At 39.5% G+C, this 19,949-nt stretch overlaps 1 protein-coding gene across 5 annotated transcripts; it reads left to right on the forward strand.

The window, feature by feature from the left end:
* The first annotated feature begins 324 nt into the window (after positions 1-324).
* Positions 325-18,960, forward strand: LOC121582832 (spindlin-W-like). 5 transcript variants are annotated; one of them, XM_041898964.2, is made up of 8 exons: positions 325-509; positions 1,151-1,265; positions 4,535-4,624; positions 5,036-5,154; positions 12,622-12,667; positions 14,833-15,092; positions 15,357-15,590; positions 15,948-18,960. In XM_041898964.2, the coding sequence occupies exons 4-8, from the start codon at positions 5,100-5,102 to the stop codon at positions 16,145-16,147; spliced, it is 795 nt and encodes a 264-aa protein (XP_041754898.1). In that variant the 5' UTR covers positions 325-509; positions 1,151-1,265; positions 4,535-4,624; positions 5,036-5,099; the 3' UTR covers positions 16,148-18,960. The 5 variants fall into 5 exon arrangements, with proteins under 5 accessions (XP_041754898.1, XP_041754899.1, XP_041754895.1 ...); XM_041898965.2 differs by having other exon boundaries at positions 4,535-4,594; XM_041898961.2 differs by lacking the exon at positions 1,151-1,265.
* Positions 18,961-19,949: the final 989 nt, after the last annotated feature.

A 19,949-nucleotide genomic window follows, 5' to 3' on the forward strand; every position in this document is an offset into this window, starting at 1 on the left:
ATCTTTCAAATAATGTCACACTGAAGGATTACACTTTTTAGACAATACATTAAAATAATTAGGGAATATTCCATTCTATTCTAAATGGGGCAAATTAGACGAACCTGGCAGGTGCATGGGCATAGATAAGACCAAAAAAAGTAGCCTATAGGTAAAGGATCATTCTTCATTTAATCAGATATTGACAAGACTGGTTGTCAATTAAATAATTTACTCAAATAGTTTTCTTCTTGTCCTCAAGTTGTTCCCAGCCCTGTCGCAGTCACACATGCGCAGGTGCAGAGTTGTCGGTTTGGGGAACGCGCAATGACTCACTATTTTGCAGGAAGATAGAATTTACTGCCTCAAATGTTTCTCGTGCCGTAACACTATTTGGCAGAGGAAGGAGAGGGGAAGGTTTTTGGCTGTAGAATCGGTGATGCCATCAAACGGAGACTGGCTTGGCACAGGGGAGAAAGCGGGAGACGAAAATATCCTTCATATCTTGCTATAACTTCACAATAAAGCGGGTAAGATATCCCGACACACAAACAGCCATTTTCACAGACAGGAAGCCAACCACAAACATGAATTCGAAAAGGTCTCTATGCGCGCGTAACATGGGTTTTCAAAATTGGGGTGGAAAGGAGGCTGGTTTGAGGCATTTTTGTTTTCATTTGAAAATGTGTTTCTTGTCAGCCAGCCAGAGTACGACTGCTTGGTTTTGGTACTTACTCTCCCCTCTGCTGCGGGGATTGTAAATAATAGTTATGCAATATGGCTGACATTGGCTACTGAATCTACTAACGTTAGCTAATTATGTACTGCGCTGGTTGCAGACAGCATTTATCTTACCATTTCAAAACAGTGACCACGTTTACATGCGCACAGTATTCCTGATAGTAGCTGATATCCCGCTTAAAGTCAATTTAGGTTTGATCCGAAAATTGCTCGGAGGCTTAGTATGGAGGGCGTGACGCAATTGCGGAGCCGCCGGAGTCATGCAGAGGCCAAATCAAACTGTACCGCATCGCCTTGCGCCTCTCAAATTTTGTAACAATGTGGAGGGCTCCGTATAGATCCGCATTGACATGATTGGTTGACGTTAGGTGGGGGCGGTACATCCTGTATAAAAACAAGCTAACTTCCTCGATAACTTCCTTCACCATAGCTCTGATCCGCTAAGCACAAGAAGTATGAAAGCCCTGACATCTGTGGAGGCTGCATCTCAGTAAATGCTGTAAAGCCACTTCAGATGTCGGATTGACCAATCAGAGCCTTTTAAGGTAATATTCGGGATAAGCTGTTTACATGAACATTTGATATCCTGATCATCAGTATTCCTGTCCATGAATAAACAGAATGTTCCTCATTTAAGTATATGGGTTAAATGGAATAGTAACTGACATATGGACACTGACTGTAGGCCTATAACCTCTCACATGTAGCGTAATATAATATTAACTACTGCAGAATTATCTATTTCTTGCAGTGAAATTATATAACAAATGTTAATTTTGTCTTTGGAACAGGAGTGGAGAAATATGATTTATTTCTTTCAGCATCTCTTGAGAAAATGTGAATGTGCGTGTAATGTGTTATCTTTGACACTGTTATGCAAGCAGACAGTATTTCAACCACATAAAATATGCACCCAAGACGAACTGAAGTCTTATCAGACACGTGTTTAATCGTTTTCTTAGCTCTTCATTTCCTTAAAACTGTCAAACTGATGACATTTGGACATTTTGCACAGGACCAACTTTACCAGACATTGTTCTGGTGAGCTCTACTTTATTTAGTCTTCTGGGGCAACAAGTTATGACAGAAGAGAAGCTGTATCAACCTAATGGCCTACCAAATGTCGGAAATTATAATATGGCCTACAAATTATTAAGCAGAAACTTAGCCAGTATATGCTAAAAGTAGCCAGTAGTAAATTATAGTCAGTTAATTATAGTAGGCTAAATTATTATGGAATTCTTGTGGTGGATCGAAATGCACAGGTAGCCTAGTTTAAGTGATTTGTTTGAAAATCAGAGGAAAACATCATCACACAACACCCATGATATGTGAAACTTAGCCTGTGCAGACTGCAAAACAACAGTAAACGGGATAAGATGTTTACATGCCACAGTATCTCATCTTAGATCAGCATATCCCAGGCATCTTATCCGGTTTTCTCATAACCGGGATACAAGCTTTTTCAGGTTATTGTAAACGGGATATGATATTTATATGCATCAACTCAGAAACAGAATACTTGAGTATCCCGAATAATAACGGGATATTGGTGTGCATGTAAACGTGGTCAATTTGTTGTGTTGTCATGTCCTGAATTGATGAAGCAGTCGCTTGATTCCGAAGCATTGGTTGCCTAGTCAAGATAACTAGCTAGGTAGTTAGGGTTTGCATGCTAGTGTTACACTAGCCCAATAATTGACTAAAGGAGCCTAATGTTACTCCTTATAGTCCAACCTGTTCTGTTTAGAGGCAAATTGTCTCTGGCAGCCAAAACAGCCAATTACTCCATCTAAACATGAATTGATTCTCAATTGCGGTACAGTTCTAGAAACATTAAGCCCTCTACTTTGATATCACATCAAAATAATTTCACAAAAGCAAAATATACAAATGCAAAATATACACTGTTTTAACCGGTTTTAACACAGTTGCAGCTGACAGAATTTTTCAGTGACAACACGTTTGTGGCGTCTATCTTCCGTTTACACACAGATGTTCTTCTTCGATGAGGTTTAATGGCGGTTGGCATCCAATAAATGTTGCATTACTGCCACAAACTAGACTGGGGTATAAATCCCTTACACTTTCTGTGGAAAAAGGAAATAATAATACTTTTTTAATACAAATAAATAAAATACCCTGCCATCTAACCCTACACTCATTAAAAACCCACCACCCTATTCCTACCTCAGGCCAACGGCCTGGAAGGACGGGACACCACCACTCAACACACCCTGTAACTCTTCTGACGTCAAATCTCGTACACCCAAATACTTTTCTACAGCTGCCACTACAACCTCTATTTTCTGCAACTTACGTTCCATCCCTGCGGTACAGTTGATAACCATTGCTATGAACGCTAAAAAGCCAATCTTACTGAAGCATATATCACTCATTGGCCAGTTCCTTTTCCCTCCATTCCTCCTCTGTATTCCAAGTATAATGCTCCTTTTGATAATATTGCACTTCTCCTGACATACATCTCGTTCATGCCCTTTCAAGGGCCGCCATTTCCCCTACCCTCCCCACACAGGTGTTCGGAGACGCAGATAGCTAATTAGCACAGGGTTGTATTCCGTTCCTTTCATAGTGTAGCAGTCCTAGCCATTCACCGTGGGAAGGATTCAAGTGCAATGGTCAAGTGCGGCGCTCTCTGGTTGAATTTGATCTTTTAGATTTGAATAATTTTCATTTAGATTAACGTTAACCACATTACAATGATTTTCAGATACAAAGATGATATTATAATATATATATATATATATATATTTTGTATATGTTTTTTTCTCAAATGTGCATATCAGGCGACCCCACATGGGGTCGCGACACCTAGTTTGGGTAACGCTCCTTTAAGGCGTACATTAGGGGAATGATAATCTCATACTCTGCAAAAGTTCAATCTGATTTAGAAATGTAAATTAAAGAAAAATACAAAAAAAATTACTATGTTACAAAAAGCCCATAAAATAATCTTGATAAGGTAAAGAAGAAGAAAAAATCTGAACTTAAGCAGGAATACGATCTTTTACTTTTCAAGAGAGCCAATAACTACAGGTTAAACTCAAATAAAGCATCCTACTTAATGGCAAATAAACCTGGTAAATATCTTGCAGCTCTCACAAAATGAATAAATGCTAAACCAGTAATATTTTTAAAAGATAAAGATACAAAAGGGGTAATTAGAAACAAAAGCTTTTAAATGACAATTATAAAAGCTTCTATGAAAAATCTATATAAATCAGAATTAAACAACAGTTGAACGGATCCTATAGCCTTTTTAGACTTAACAACTCTGAAGCAATTATCAGCAGAAAAAAAAAACCCCACTAAAAACAGAGATCACCCAAGAAGAAATATTAGATACAGTTAAAACATTTGCACGGAGAAAAGCACCAGGAATGGCTTTCCCATGGAATTCTATTCAACATTTGGGGAAAAGGTAGTCCCCCTATTTACACAAATGACAACACACGTCACTCAATTCAGTACTTCCTAGTTCCATGTATCCACTTGTTATTTCAGTTATATTAAAACCAGGAAAATCTGGAGTCCCCTGCTGTGTTTAATAAATTGTGACAACAAAATAATAACAAAGCTTATAAGCAATAGAATGGCAAAAGTATATATATATTTTTAAATGTTTTTTAGGGGGTAGATCAGCTTTAATATTGCAGATAGATTGTAACTTCCATCATTGTAAATGTTTTGTCATACCCATGGTATACGGTATGGCTGTCAGCCAATCAGCATTCAGGGCTCGAACCACCCAGTTTATAATCACATTTATATAATCATTTATTTTGGTTTGCAGGTCTTCGCAGAGACCTGCCGTGATTGTCATCCCTGAACAGAGACATCTGCCTGCTCCGAAGTCAGTCCTCAACCATCCGTGGACAATCTGGTTGAATACCATAATCTGTCCCTATCCCTGTTTTCTGCTTTCACTGGGTATCATTTAACTTTTCACTCCCTCCCTCCCACTGGGCAAAAAGTCATCAACATAAGGGCATTTTGTCTTTTTTTCACTCAACTTTTAACCTAAATCCAATGACATGGTGACATTTTTTGTTGATTTCACATTAGCTGACAACTCAACCAAATGCAAATCAAATCTAGTTGTTGAACTGACGTCTGTGCCCAGCGGGCTGTTTCCATTTTCTGAATTGGTTGCCATATAGATTTTCACTTTCTCACTTCCTCTGACTGGACCCACTGGATTCTATTAATATTTATTCCCTGGCTATCATCCATCTCTCTGGGCTATAACATAAATCATTAATGTTTTCATTACGTTCATATTTTTATATCCCAGACTTGGTACCATAGATATTTTCACCCTAGTCTTGCAGCTAGGCTGCTCCCCTATATCCTGATGAATGAAGACCCCATTCGGGAAGAGCGCCCCGGGCCAGAGATCCAGAGCTGATGCAGGTTAGTTTGGCTTTAATCAGGCTCTTTATAGATGTTGCCTGCATCCCAAATGGCATCCTATTCCCTGTATCACTTACTTACTTAGCCTACTTAGGCCCATCGCTCCTTTGGGAGCATAGGCCATCAACCACTCCTCTCCATGGCACTCTGTTCTAGTGTTGTACGGTAAACTGAAATGTCTGTACTTTTTTTTTATACTAGAACATGAGAAACGGTTCGGTACTAGAATTGTTATTACTTTCGGTACTTCTGCCAAATGTGTCTCACGTCGTCAACTGATTTGAAAGAGGATCAAGTATGTCTATCAGCGCAGCCGAGGTCCCCTTATGGCTCGAGCCCACCGTGGCTGCTCCACTTACTCATTGCTAGCTCTAGCCTGTCCTGAGGAACCACTGCACTCACTGAAGTCTGGGCTGCGTCTTGTTAGCTCCCCACTCATGCGGCACAGAAGTTAACACACTTGAATAATGCAAAACGGCATTTAGAAATGTTGCAACTGTTAAATACTGTTCGCAAAACAATGGCATTACAGGCGAGAACACTTTACAATACAATATTGAAGATACCAGTAGCTTCCAGCTTTGTAGGCTAACATCAAATCACTACCCTAGTACTTTGTTTGTGATACCATAATGTAAAATATGCTGATTTCAAAGCTGATTGTCAACATAGCTACAGTCATTGCCAAAAACTTTATTCACTTTGTCTCCCTCGCCTGGTTACGTCTTTCCTGTCTCTCTCACTGTGTGTGTGAATGATGTCATTAGGTCTTAGAGTAACTTTAATAAAAATACAAATAAAATCGAAAACCAGATGTTTTAGGCCTAGTTATAGTGAAACACAGCAATTCTGGTCTTCATATATTTTGGTATTTTAGTAGTAAATCTAGCTCTTTCTGCCCCTAGCTGTTCAACTCTACCATTGAAATCGTGATGTAGAGGCTTGTGCCTCTACATCATCTCAAGGGAGGGCTCTGTATGAAATACACTCCCTTCTAGATGTGCTGGGTGGTACCACCTCAAGGCTTACTATAAAGCAGGTGACAGCGCGCCTTATTTGGTAATAAGGTGCGTGTGCCAATATATGTGCCAATATATGTGCCAATATATTTTGCATGATGCTTCCTTGACTAGACTACTGACGTTACCCAAAGTTCAAAAAGCAGTAAGGCACATTTCCGCATATGACCAAATTCAACGTTTTTGCTTACCCTTTCATACACATCTATGTGCTTTTGCGAAGAAAAAAACAACATGTAGGCTATGAGGATTATACATTTATATTCGTAGCTACAGCCATCGTAACAAGAAATAGATGACAATGGTGGTTATCTCAATTCCTTGTGTTTTTTCTCAACTGCTATGACTGATTGGTGGCGCAGTCCACTAAAAAAGTTGGGTCATAGTTCAATAGATGGGTTAGCTGACAACGTCACGAAAACTATAAGCACGCTTCCATGGGCAAAAGTCAGCGTGTTGTGATTCTGGATGGCCAGATTGCTAGAAAGAATGACAAGAAACTGCCATGTGGGGAATCGTAAGTGGCTCGTTTCATCTTGGTATTGATACTAGAGCTGTGTTGGTATATCCATACTAACATACTGTATACTACATACTTAATGAGTATATACTATATACTATTAGTTCATTTTAGTATACTGTAAACAAATGGTATCCTTTCAGTTAAGCGTACTAGCGCTTCGCCTGTCTACTGGAAGTTGATGCTGTTGGTCCTCTGTAGCTCAGCTGGTAGAGCACGGCGCTTGTAACGCCAAGGTAGTGGCTTCGATCCCCGGGACCACCCATACACAAAAAATTATGTATGCACGCATGACTGTAAGTCGCTTTGGATAAAAGCGTCTGCTAAATGGCATATTATTACATATAGGCTACTTCTGTTGCTATGCAACCTCTTGCTAGCTTGTTAGCATAACAAATGACTAGCTAGACATTTTACGATTTCGGGTGTGTTCATAAATTCAATCTGGAGTGCCAAAGTGCGCTAATTCAGAGCGTTGTCAGATTGTCCGTTCGTAATTTCAGAGTGTTTCGCTCTCGGAGTGTACACTGGACGCTCTGGCCGAGGAGTAGGGTTGATCCGAGCATTCTGACCTCACAACGGCACCCAAGCTAACTGGCTAACGTTGGCTAGCTTGCTAGCTACTTCCAGACACAAATGAGGGAACACCTCACTCTGACCACTTTACTCGCCCTAGCAGAGCTGGTTAGGCTGTTTTCATGTTATCCAGAGCGTTGGTAACTGTGCTGCTAAATCTGAAAACGTTGTGAAGCCACGCCCATTTTCGGAAGAATTGCATTGTGTGCCCTAAAAGCACGGAAATAGTGTCCACTGCCTGTATACTTCGTATTTTGGCGAATTTAGTATGACATCCGGGAACTTTTGACATACTAACTATATCCATACTATGACCAATAAGCATACTACATACTCAATTTACGTCACAAATAGTATGGTTAGTATGAGTATTTGAACACAGTTTGTCTTGTTTTGAGGTGTTTTGACTGATTTCATGTCAATGCTAATATGGCAAAAATTCTCTAGCCAGCTAACCAACAACTGTAATGAAGTATTTGAGAGAAAACAAGTGGTCATTGTGCAAATTTATTTATGTTTTCAATAAACATTGGAGAGGAACTATAGTTGACATGTTGTCAACAATCTAAGCCAACCCCCTCAAGTTTTTCCCTGTTGTTGCGCAGGTCTCGGGTTTGTTGCTAAACAACCAACCCGTCTATGGTTGTGAGTTATAACCCCACAAGGGGCAGATATCTTTTTTATTTTTTTTATCCTTAATTTACAATATTCATCCCGTGCCCACACACTTTTAATTCTGAAAAGTGAAAGCTTACCTGTGAGAAGGGTTTTTATGTAGTACCCACGACCAATCTGTGAGTTAATTTGACCATTGCCAATGGCAGTGGACCTCTGGTAAGTAGGCTATGCTTTAGTGAGAAAGTGTTGGGATCAGGTACTACTACGTTTACCTTACCCCTATTTTTACATTTTAAGGCTCAAAGACTGAAATTGGGGTTGAGAGTTACCCTTTTAAAGAGACAGTGCACACTTTTATAAAAGAAGAGATTGCTTCTTCTATGCAATTGCTGTTGTTCAATAGGCTACTAGGGATGTAACATTCACCAATATGCATCAGTCCCTGGTTGAAATGTTTAAGATATGAGTGCATCGGTCCGCCAGTTCACTAAAATTGTTTGATAATACCTTCCGAAAATACCTATCATCTTTTGTGACAACTGATGCGTCCTCTCCTTCAGTCTCGAACTAAGCATTAAACTTTGTTGGCAGTCATTGATCTACAAGTCATTTCGCATGCCGAACAACCCCAGGCAATATATCAGTAGCCTAGTCAAACTGCATGCTGTTTCGCACACTGACCAGCGAGAGGTAAGCGGCCTATTTCTGATCTTGCACATCTGTGCATGGCACCTTCAGCATTCAAATGCTTGAAAAATGGCTTGCATAATATTAGGCTTTATTAGTTGAGTGACAACCAATGGTTATTGTTATCAAATGCTGTTGGAAAATTGTGTTTTACCGGAATAAAAGAAAGCTACCGGAGACACAACTCTCATCTGGCTATAGCCTATACAGTGTCTTCAGAAAGTATTCACACCCCTTGACTTTTTCCACATTTTGTTGTGTTACAGCCTGAATTTAAAATTGCTACAATTTAGATTTTGTGTCGCTGGACTACACACAATACCCCATAATGTCAAAGTGGAAATATGTTATTTGTTTACAAATTAATTACAAATGAAAGCTGAAATGTCTTGAATCAATAAGTATTTAACCCCTTTGTTATTGCAATCCTAAATAAGTTCAGGAGTAAAAAGTTACTTAACAAGTCAAAATAAGTTGCATGGACTCACTCTGTGTGCAATAATAGGGTTTAACATGATTTTTGAATGACTACCTCATCTCTGTACCCCACACATACAATTATATGTAAGGTCCCTCAGTCGGCCAAGGAATTTCAAACACAGATTCAACCACAAAGACCGGGGATGTTTTCCAATGCCTCGCAAAGAAGGGCACCTATTGGTAGATGGGTTAAAAAAAATAAAAAAAGAAGACATTGAATATCCCTTTGAGCATGGTGAAGTTATTAATTACACTGGATGGTGTATCAATACACCCCGTCACTACAAAGATACACGCGTCCTTCCTAACTCAGTTGTTGGAGAGGAAGGAAACCACTCAGGGATTTCAACATGAGGCCAATGGTGACTTTAAAACAGTTACAGAGTTTAATGGCTGTAGTTACTCCACAATGCTAATGTTAATGACAGTGAAATGAAGGAAGCCTGTACAGAATACTCCAAAACATGCATCCTGTTTGCAATAAGGCACTGAAATTAACTTTATGTCCTGAATATAAAGCATTATGTTTGGGGCAAATCCAACACATCACTGAGTACCACTCTTCATATTATCAAGAATGGTGCTGGCTGCATCATGTTATGGATATGCTAATCGCTGCCAAAGGTGATTCTTACTCAGGGAGTTGAATTTAATAAAAACGTCAAATGTTTGGATTTTTCTTCCACTTTGACAGAGTATTTTGTGTAGATCGTTGACAAAAAATTACAATTAAATCTATTTTAATTCCACCTTAACAGAAAATGTGGAAAAAGTAAATGGGTGTGAATACTTTCTGAAGGCACCTGCTGAAATTAGATTTAATTTCGATTGTTCAGGTTCACCATCAGCAATAGTTTTGGTAGTTTTGCTTAAACCCCATTGAACTGGGCGGTTTGAGCTGGGTTAAAGCAATTAAACATATGATTTTTGTTTGGCATATTTTATAATCTTAACCAATACCATTTAGTAAAATGGTCATGTGGTTTTCATTATAGGACTCTCATATTTTTTGAAACACGCATTCAAAGATCGTTGAAAACCAGGAAGTGAACGTGAACAAAACCGAACCTCATTTACAACAATTTGTTTGTACTAATTGTGTATAAAATGGGAAATATATAAGGTTGTAACACGTTGTTGACCCCTAAAACATAATTTGAGAATGATTAAATTACTAATATAGTTTTGTTTAACAATTTTAGGAACTTTTGAAAAATATGCTCAAGCAGGCAGTTTAGTTGCCCATTAAAGAATGCTATTAAGTCAAAGCTAGTGTTAATGGACAATGGATAAATATTATGGGATTTCTTTGTCTGTGCAAATAAAAAACAATATTTTCAAATCCATATAATTATTTACTGTCTGCCTGTTATCTACAATATGTTTCACAATATCATTCAGCACATTTTAATTTGACTGGTTTTCTAAGCATATAAACTGTAAACGCATGAATTTACATGTATTTTAATATTCCTATTTTGACACACAAAGGTATAATTTTATTAATATTTGATATTAGACCTTATTTAACTAGACTTATCTTCCATTATTAGTAAATGAAGCAGAAATGTAATAATTAAAAAAATTCCAATACAAAATTAGTTTAGTCTAATTGGGCAACTCAACTAGCTGGTTGAGATACTTCTAATCCAATTTTATTGGTCACATACACATATTTAGCAGATGTTATTGCGGGTGTAGCGAAATGCTTTAAGATGCATTATCTATCAAAGTTTAAATCATGTAAAATCTTCATTTATGGCCTATACTGAGGCTAAATACACATTTCTCAGAATTTGTTGTTGTTATTTTGTCTTGGTGTGGCAGTTAAAGCATTAAACAATCAGTATATATGGTCATTTTTAGAGTTGTCCTCATTATGAATGTTTATTATTTCATAATGAGGACAGCAATCACTTTTGCCAGCGGCAATGCATGGTTGAAGCAGGAGAAGCTCACTCCCTAAACACTACCAAACAATCAAAAACATTCATTTTGATACGTTGTGCTATATTCAGTATTCATTGTCATAGCTGTCATAGCAATTTTTTTAAGATAAATATTTATACATTAGCTCAAACGCTTTTGATCTGGAAAAATGACAAGTGGGTGATGGTGATTTCAGATGTGAAATCACCAGAAGTGGGGGGAGAAAAAAAGCATACATTGCCCCCCCCAATCTGATAGTGGGGTGGCAGATGCCCACTAGTCTCCCTTATGGCTCAGCTCAGGTGACTACAGACACCATAGACACACAGTGCATTTGGAAAGTATTCAGACCCCTTTACTTTTTCCACATTTTTTAAAATAAGGCTGTAACGTAACAAAATGTGGAAAAAGTCAAGGGGTCTGAATACACGGTATACATAATTTACACGCACACAGACAGAGAAGTCAGCTCAGACAGATCCAGCTCACAGGCCCAACTAATGAGCTCCATCAACAGCAGATTTGAATTTAGAACGGAAAATAAATGTGTTTATGCAACAAATGTAAGAGCATCGTTTCGCACCAAATCTCATCGATTCGTTCCTGTAATGAAACTGAGTCGCAACTAATAATTTCAAGCTAAAACGTATCATGTCTGTATCGGAGCCCATGTATCAATATATACGTATTGAATCGACTTGAAAGGGAAAGATGCACATTCCTAATCAGTACAATATTTTTTAAAAGCCCCAAATGGAAGGGAAACAGATAGGTTTTCATCTGTAGCCCCATGAAATCAGCCAAAACAAGATCAATAACTCAATGCATGCACACACTCCTATTGAATATGTATTCACCTGTATTGTGAATAGGCCTAGGCTACATTCTGATTTACCCATTTTATCAATAGAGATTTACCATTCAAATAAAGGATTACCATTATGTTGGATTGGTAAAAACAAAGTAAGTGATTTGTGTAATTGATTCATTAATGAATACATGACTGTCTCTGAAAAAAGATGGACATGTAAAATGTAATGATATTGAACTCAAAAGATCAGTCTGGATCAAGTGCCATTCTGTGACTTTAGCAGGGATTTTTTTGCCGTGTTATTGTTTTGGTATCGAGTGTCGTGATGGTACTGAGTAGCATGATACTTAACCTGGTATCGAAGTCAAACTTCTGGTATCGTGACAACACTACTCTTTTCTGGGCAGTCTTCTCCAGCTCGTTCCACTCCAAGCCGGTTCTCTTTGTATCTGCCTCAAGCTCCCGCCTCCAGGTGTTTCTCGGGCGCCCTTTTTTCCTTTTGCCTGCCTTGTGGGTTTCAGGATGGAGCCCGGATGACGCTGGAGGACACCTATTCCCTTTATATTGCACTACTGTTGTTTCCTTAATAGTGCACTTATTTGGACCAGGGCCCTTAGAGGCTTTGGTCAAACATAGTGCTCGATAGGCCTGTAGTAGGGAATAGGGTGCCATTTGGGGGACACATGCTTTGTGGTTTACTTTTGTTATCTTCAGATGATAATCAGGTACATTTAGCCTACTGATAAGAGTAGAGTAGGCTAGCTACAGAATAGATTTACTACATTCATTTGCATTAGAATAACATTTGTTATGTTTTTGTTTTTAAGGGCACGCAGGTGTTTCTGCAAATATGAAGAAAAAGAACTCCCACAAGTAAGCCAGGAATCCTGTACTTACCTTAGCTATTATGTACCCTTTGTGATTGTGCATTTGTAAAACATTCAGCATTCAACTGTTCTGAATATACATTTTGTGTAGTAGGCCTATTAAATGAACGGCTAAAACCATCTGCAGCCTGCTTTTGCCCAAGTAGAGAACAGCGGTGCTTGGTTAGATACGTTAATTATTTAGTCTAGTAGTGCCACGCTGAATACCTGATATCTGATACTGGTCTTTAGTGGCCTGCTGAAGTGAATACAGAGCTAGTATCCGCTGTGCAGGGAAACACTAAAATGGTCAGTACTATATTCACACTTCAAAGTACACAACCTTTATGGGTCTCATGTAGACAGATCCAGGGAACAAAAGAAAGCAGATAAGAGTACACACTTGACTGTATTATATTGCCATGTGCTACAGTGCATTTGGAAAATATTCAGACCCCTTGACTTTTTCCACATTTTGTTAATTTTTTCCTCATCAATCTACACACAATACCCCAATATGACAAAGCGAAAATTTAGCAAATTTATTACAAATAATAACAAGAAATACCTTATTTACATAAGTATTCAGACCCTTTCTATGAGACTCGAAATTGAGCTCAGGTGAATCCTGTTTCCATTGATCATCCTTGAGATGATTCTACAACTTGCTTGGAGTCCACCTGTGGTAAATTCATTGATTGGACATGATTTGGAAAGGCACACACCTGTCTATATAAGGTCCCACAGTTGACAGTGCATGTCAGAGCAAAAACCAAACCATAGGGTCAAAGGAATTGTCTGTAGAGCTCCGAGACAGGATTGTGTCGAGGCACAGATCTGGGGAAGGGTACCAAAACATTTCTGCAGCATTGAAGGTCCCCAAGAACACAGTGGCCTTCATCATTCTTAAATGGAAGAAGTTTAGAATCACCAAGACTCCTCCTAGAGCTGGCCTCCCAGCCAAACTGAGCAATCGGGGGAGAAGGGCCTTGGTCAGGGAGGTGACCAAGAACCCGATGGTCACTATGAAAGAGCTCCAGAGTTCCTCTGTGGAGATGGGAGAACCTTCCAGAAGGAGAACAATCTCTGCAGCACTCCACCAATCAGGCCTTTAATGGTAGAGTGGCCAGACGGAAGCCACTCCTCAGTAAAAGGCACATGACAGCCCGCTTGGAGTTTGCCAAAAGGCACCTAAAGACTCTCAGACCATGAGAAACAAGATTCTCTGGTCTGATGAAACCAAGATTGATCTCTTTGGCCTGAATGCCAAGCGTCACGTCTGGAGGAAACCTGGCACCATCCCTACAGTGAAGCATGGTGGTGGCAGCATCATGCTGTGGGGATGTTTTTCAGCGGCAGGGACTGGGAGACTAGTCAGGATCGAGGGAAAGATTAATGGAGCAACGTGCAGAGAGATCCTTGATGAAAACCTGCTCCAGAGCACTCAGGACTTCAGACTGTGGTGAAGGTTCACCTTCCAACAGGACAACGACCCTAAGCACACAGCCAAGACAATGCAGGAGTGGCTTCGTAACAAGTCTCTGAATGTCCTTGAGTGGCCCAGCCAGAGCCTGGACTTAAACCTGATCAAACATCTCTGGAGAGACCTGAAAATAGCTGTGCAGTGACGCTCCCCAGCCAACCTGACAGAGCTTGAGAGGATCTGCAGAGAAGAATGGAAGGAACTCCCCAAATACAGGTGTGCCAAGCTTGTAGCGTCATACCCAAGAAGACTTGAGGCTGTAATCGCTGCCAAAGGTGCTTCAACAAAGTACTGAGTAAAGGGTCTGAATACTTATGTAAATGTGATATTTCCGTTTTTTATTTTATATACACTTGCCAAAATTTCTAAAAACCTGTTTTCGCTTTGTCATTATAGGGTATTGTGTGTAGATTGATGAGTGAAAAAAACAAACAATTTAATCCATTTTAGAATAAGGCTGTAACGTAACAACATTTGGAAAAAGTCTGAATACTTTCCGAATGCACTGTATATATTTAATCAATTCAATATTTTATTCTATTTGATGTACTATAAAATGGATCTAGCTAGATTAGCAGCTAATGTAAGGGACTGACAGCCATCAGAAGGTTTTCCCCCTTTTCATTGGCTAAGTGGATGTTTGTTCCCCGAATCCCCCTTTTTCATAAGTTATCTGAAACATCGTTCAGGAAACAAAAGAACAGCATGGGCCCCAACCAGGCGGTGTCGTCGGCGCCGCGGCGGAACATCGTGGGCTGTCGTATCCAGCACATCTGGAAGGAGGGGAGCACTACATCTCAGTCGCAGTGGAAAGGCACGGTGCTAGACCAGGTGCCTGTCAACCCCTCGCTCTACCTCATCAAGTACGACGGCTTTGACTGCGTCTACGGCCTGGAGCTGCATAAAGATGAGAGGGTACAGGGCCTCGAGGTGCTCCCTGACCGTCAATGTAAGGACTTGGTCTATGTACACATATTGTTTATATTGATTGTCATTTGGTATTGATTGATAACGCAAAGTCGCAGACAAGTTTTGGTTTGTGCTGTAATGGTGTTACACGTTCATGGTGCTCCTAAAATGTTAATATCAATTGTGAGTTTAATGATCGTTGATATTCACAAGTTAGTAACATTTCCAATGTATAAGTTAAACATGGCAAATAAACTTGAAACTTGATGTTACCATGTACCCTGTACCATGTACTCTGTTGCAGCCTCTAAGCGCATCAGCGACGTCAACCTGGCTGACACAATGATAGGGAAGGCAGTGGAGCACATGTTTGAGACGGAGGACGGAACTAAAGACGAGTGGAGGGGCATGGTTCTGGCCCGGGCCCCCATTATGAATACCTGGTTCTTCATCACCTACGAGAAGGACCCCGTCCTGTACATGTACCAGCTCCTAGACGACTACAAGGAGGGAGACCTGAGGATCATGCCTGACTCAAGTTAGTCCTGTCCTTAGAGTTAGGCTGCACTTCAAAATGACAATAGGCCACTCTCTTGATTGTAAGACTGCTTAAAGCTAAGATATGTGTACGAGTGTATTAACATTTTATAAGCATGTATGAGCCTTTATAATGTCTCTATACTCTCCTGAAGGTTGCTTTTCATAATGATAACAGGATACTCTCTCTTCATGATAAAAGATTTGTGTTCTTCATTGTCCAGGTCTCTCTTGATAAAGAGATTAACCAGATTGAATAAATAGATTGGTAAACATTTTTGAGTTTCCAATGTGATTTCCCATAAATTAATTACATATGGCAAATAAACTTAAACTTGAGTTATTGTTTGTTTCTTAGATGACACTCCGCCTGCGGAGCGGGAGCCGGGAGAGGTGGTGGACAGTCTGGTGGGGAAACAAGTGGAGTACGCTAAAGAGGATGGCTCCAAACGAGCTGGCATGGTCATCCACCAGGTGGAGGCCAAACCCTCTGTATACTTCATCAAGTTTGACGACGACTTCCACATCTACGTCTACGACCTGGTCAAGACCTCCTAAGGGCCACCTTTGACCCTTGACCCTTTTTCACACTACCAAGCCAAATCAAGCAGTGCTGGTCTGTTTACGTGTCCATCCACCATAGCTGAAAAGGACTATGTGGAAAAAATATATCAGAGCGAGCCAGTACAGCCTGGTTCGGGTCAGTACGGTAGTGTGAAAAGGGTACTAGGTCACTGGGCCCAGAGGACAGGAGGCCTGTCTGGGGAGTTAACGATGGATGCGGAAGTTGTGAAGAACTCTACCATGCAGGAAAGACGATCAACCACCACCATCACCACATGAAACCTTATCTTATCCACCAATTTTCCCAAAATATCTCTTGAGCGTTTCATGTAACTACTTCTTTGAGATGTGACAGACGGACAGCTGGATTGGATATTTCACTGAAGCCTTTGGATTTCTACTCGTGAAGCATCTCTGATGGTTCTAGTCAGAGGAGAAAAAGGGGGCACTGTGCAACTGAGTTAGTGGCCACAATTTGTTTTTCAACTGTCTATCCCCTGTAGTTGAGTGATCCTAAGGATACATCCCATCAATCTCTTTGTAAGGGAAGGGACAGGGAAAAGATATCAAGCATTATATTTGCACACTGCATATAAAGTTAGTTGGCATCTCATTAGATTTTTTCAATGATTTGATGACCAAACCAGTCATAGTAATGTATCTCCTATGTATGTGTGTGTGAGTGAATGAGCTCTGTGTAAAAAACATTTTTACATGCAGTTCTGGAGTCCGCCTATCATACAGAGGTCAGTAACTACAGTACTTGGGTTTGTTTCAGTTTCGGAGAATCATTCAAACCCTGACTATGATTATATTTGTTTCTTTGTAATGTTAAAAGATATGCAACAACATATGCAGTGAGCAAAGAAATGTATGTAAGTTATGAGAGGGAGATGACCATTGTTTTAAAGGGATACTTCAGGATTTTGGCAATGATGCCCTTTATCTACTTCCCCAGAGTCAGATGAAGTCGTGGATACCATTTGTATGTCTGCATGCAGTTTGAAGGAAGTTGCTAACTAGCGCTAGTGTAATTGTTAACTAGCATTAGCATAATGACTGGATATCATTGCCATAATCCTGAAGTATCCCTTTAATTCAAACATTTCCATTGTTTACTTTATACTGTATTTAATGTATATTCATTAAAAATGATAGTTTAATACTGATGCAGATTTAGTTCTATCAAAGCACTAATTTCAAAAAGTCTTCATAGAAAACAGAGGATTTAAGAGCACTTGTTTGTTTGTTTTTTTGTCTTTAATGACAATTATATGTTGATCATCTCAACAAACACTATTCAAAATGGTTAACCAGTGAGAGCATTAATCTGTTGTCCTGAGACAGTTTGTTGAATATGCCTTGCCAAATCCCTCTACCCTTATCATTCATTATTCAATCATAATAACAGCAATAATTATTCAGATAATAATTGTTTATTGTCGTTCTTGTATAGAGATGTTTACAACAGTTTGTTTTGTTGGGAAAATCAAACACGATTTCTATTTTCGTGACTTTTTTACTTGTCATACATTACGTAGAATCATCACATTCTTCTTCACCTCTGTGTTAAACACACCTTCTGTTTAATTGTCATAGTAACATTTTAGTAAACTGTTTTCTCATGCCTTTTAAAAACGGAAGACGGTATGGTAAAAGCACTGCAAAGTAAGCAAATTATTTAAAGTCAAAATTCCACACCAGCTCCTCAAAAGTGTTCTAAATTCAGCAGTACCACTACAACAATACTAAAGTGATTTTCAAAACATTTTCACACAACTGTTAATTCACAATAAGTATTCAAAACTTTAAATGCAACACCCACTTTATGGAGCGCATGAAATATTGTACTAGAGGTTACTCGCCTTGAAATAGATTATTATTTGCTGTGTGTGTGTGTGTGTGTGTGTGTGTGTGTGTGTGTGTGTGAGAGAGAGAGAGTGCGTGTTTGTGCGTGTGTAACCAAACTACATGTTCCACCAGATGACCTTAGTATGCTCCTTTTAGGAACGTTACAACGGTTGTCAGAGAAACAGTGGGCAACTAAGTGGTCTAGAACATCTAAGATACAGATGTTGTTAATTACCATAGTAACATAAACGTTCCATGTGACCGTAACCCCGAACACTCCACTCCACCCTTACTGCTGTTTCTCCATGCCCTCCATGACACTGAAGCAGTGTATGTCCAAATGCACAGATGCAGTCTCTGAAGAGAGGTAGTACTGTTCTTTACAGTATTCTGTGTAGTAACAGAACAGATCAGCTGTTGTGACTGATTTGAGATGAAGTCCCTCTGTTAGAGGAATAACTAATGCTTAGTCTAGGTTATACACAAAGTATGACTGAATGGTAGCTTTAGAGATGGATAGCAAAACCTGAGAGAGTATGTATATCGGTTATAATAAGGATTATAATTTTAGGACCCTGTACAGTACAAAGCCCCTCTATCAGAAAAGCTACACACAAGTATCTTCTATAACCTGCAAAACTTGTGTTTTATGCAAGATGTCGCCTTCAGAAAACAATTGGAAGTGTTCGATGGATTGGCCTTTCACACTTACCTACTGTAGTATTGTACTGTGTTTGATGTCAGTTCATTGTGGAATTTTTTTTTTAAGACGATGGAAAAACAGACCATTCTTTTTGCATGAGTAGCGAAAGCAGTAGAACTGTAAGTGAAAGTTAGTGTGAGAAATGAGATGCATGTGTGTATCTCTCATTTGATTGAAGTTTTTCTATGATATGTTCAATGTGTTGCTTATTGTGATGTTCCCTTTTTTGCATTTCTAAAGAAAAACTAAGTAATTTTGTGTATTTAATTTTTTACCCTGACCCGCTATAGGATCAAACTCACTGGTGTTGTACGTGGTGCCAACAGAAGGGCCGCTGGGTGGCAGTGTTACACAGCATTTGAGGGATCATGTCTTTCACATATAAAACTGATGTCCGAAAATACTTATTTATATGTATCTCTTTTGAGTGCCACAATGAAAATATGAACTCAAAGAAAAAGGCCTTATAAAATTGGTAGGGGTGGGGAAATGTTGATATATAAATATAGTGTATATATATATATATATATATATATAATATATATATAGTGTGTAAGTGTATGCATGTGTGTGGGTGTATAACGTAGGTAGCACATCTTAGTTACATATCCGAAGAATAAATAATGTACGTAGACGTTTTTGAGAGAAAAATACATTACATGTATGTGGACACCCCTTCAAATGAGTGGATTCAGCTATTTCTTCCACACCCGTTGCTGACAGGTGTATAAAATAGAGGACAAAGCCAATCAATCTCCATAGACAAACATTGGCAGTAGAATGGCCCGTACTGAAGAGCTCAGTGACTTTCAATGTGGCACCGTCATAGGATGCCACCTTTCCAACAAGTCAGTTCATAAAATTTCTGCCATGCTAGAGCATCCCCAGTCAACTGTAATTGCTGTTATTGTGAATTGGAAACGTCTAGGAGCAACAACGGCTCAGCCTCGAAGTGGTAGGCCACACAAGCTCACAGAATGGGACCGGCGAGTGCTGATGCGCGTAATAATCGGCTGTCCTTGGTTGCAACACTCAGTACTGAGTTCCAAACTGCCTCTGGAAGCAAGGTCAGCACAATAACTGTTTGTTAGGAGCTTCATGAAATTGGTTTCCATGGCCAAGCAGCCGCACACAAGCCTAAGATAACCATGCGCAATGCCAAGCGTCGGCTGGAGTGGTGTAAAGCTTGCCGCTATTGTATTCTGGAGCAGTGGAAATGCATTCTCTGGAGTGACGAATCAC

The sequence above is a fragment of the Coregonus clupeaformis genome, chromosome 15 (assembly GCF_020615455.1).
Source record: "Coregonus clupeaformis isolate EN_2021a chromosome 15, ASM2061545v1, whole genome shotgun sequence".
Taxonomy (NCBI): Eukaryota; Metazoa; Chordata; class Actinopteri; order Salmoniformes; family Salmonidae; genus Coregonus; species Coregonus clupeaformis.

What these genes read in the sequence shown, in the direction of transcription:
- LOC121582832 (XM_041898964.2), top strand. Translation starts at nt 5,100, where the DNA reads ATGAAGACCCCATTCGGGAAGAGCGCCCCGGGCCAGAGATCCAGAGCT. An exon ending in GGTGCTCCCTGACCGTCAAT is followed by an intron (nt 15,093 to 15,356) that starts GTAAGGACTTGG and finishes ACTCTGTTGCAG; the next exon opens with CCTCTAAGCGCATCAGCGAC. An exon ending in GAGGATCATGCCTGACTCAA is followed by an intron (nt 15,591 to 15,947) that starts GTTAGTCCTGTC and finishes TTTGTTTCTTAG; the next exon opens with ATGACACTCCGCCTGCGGAG.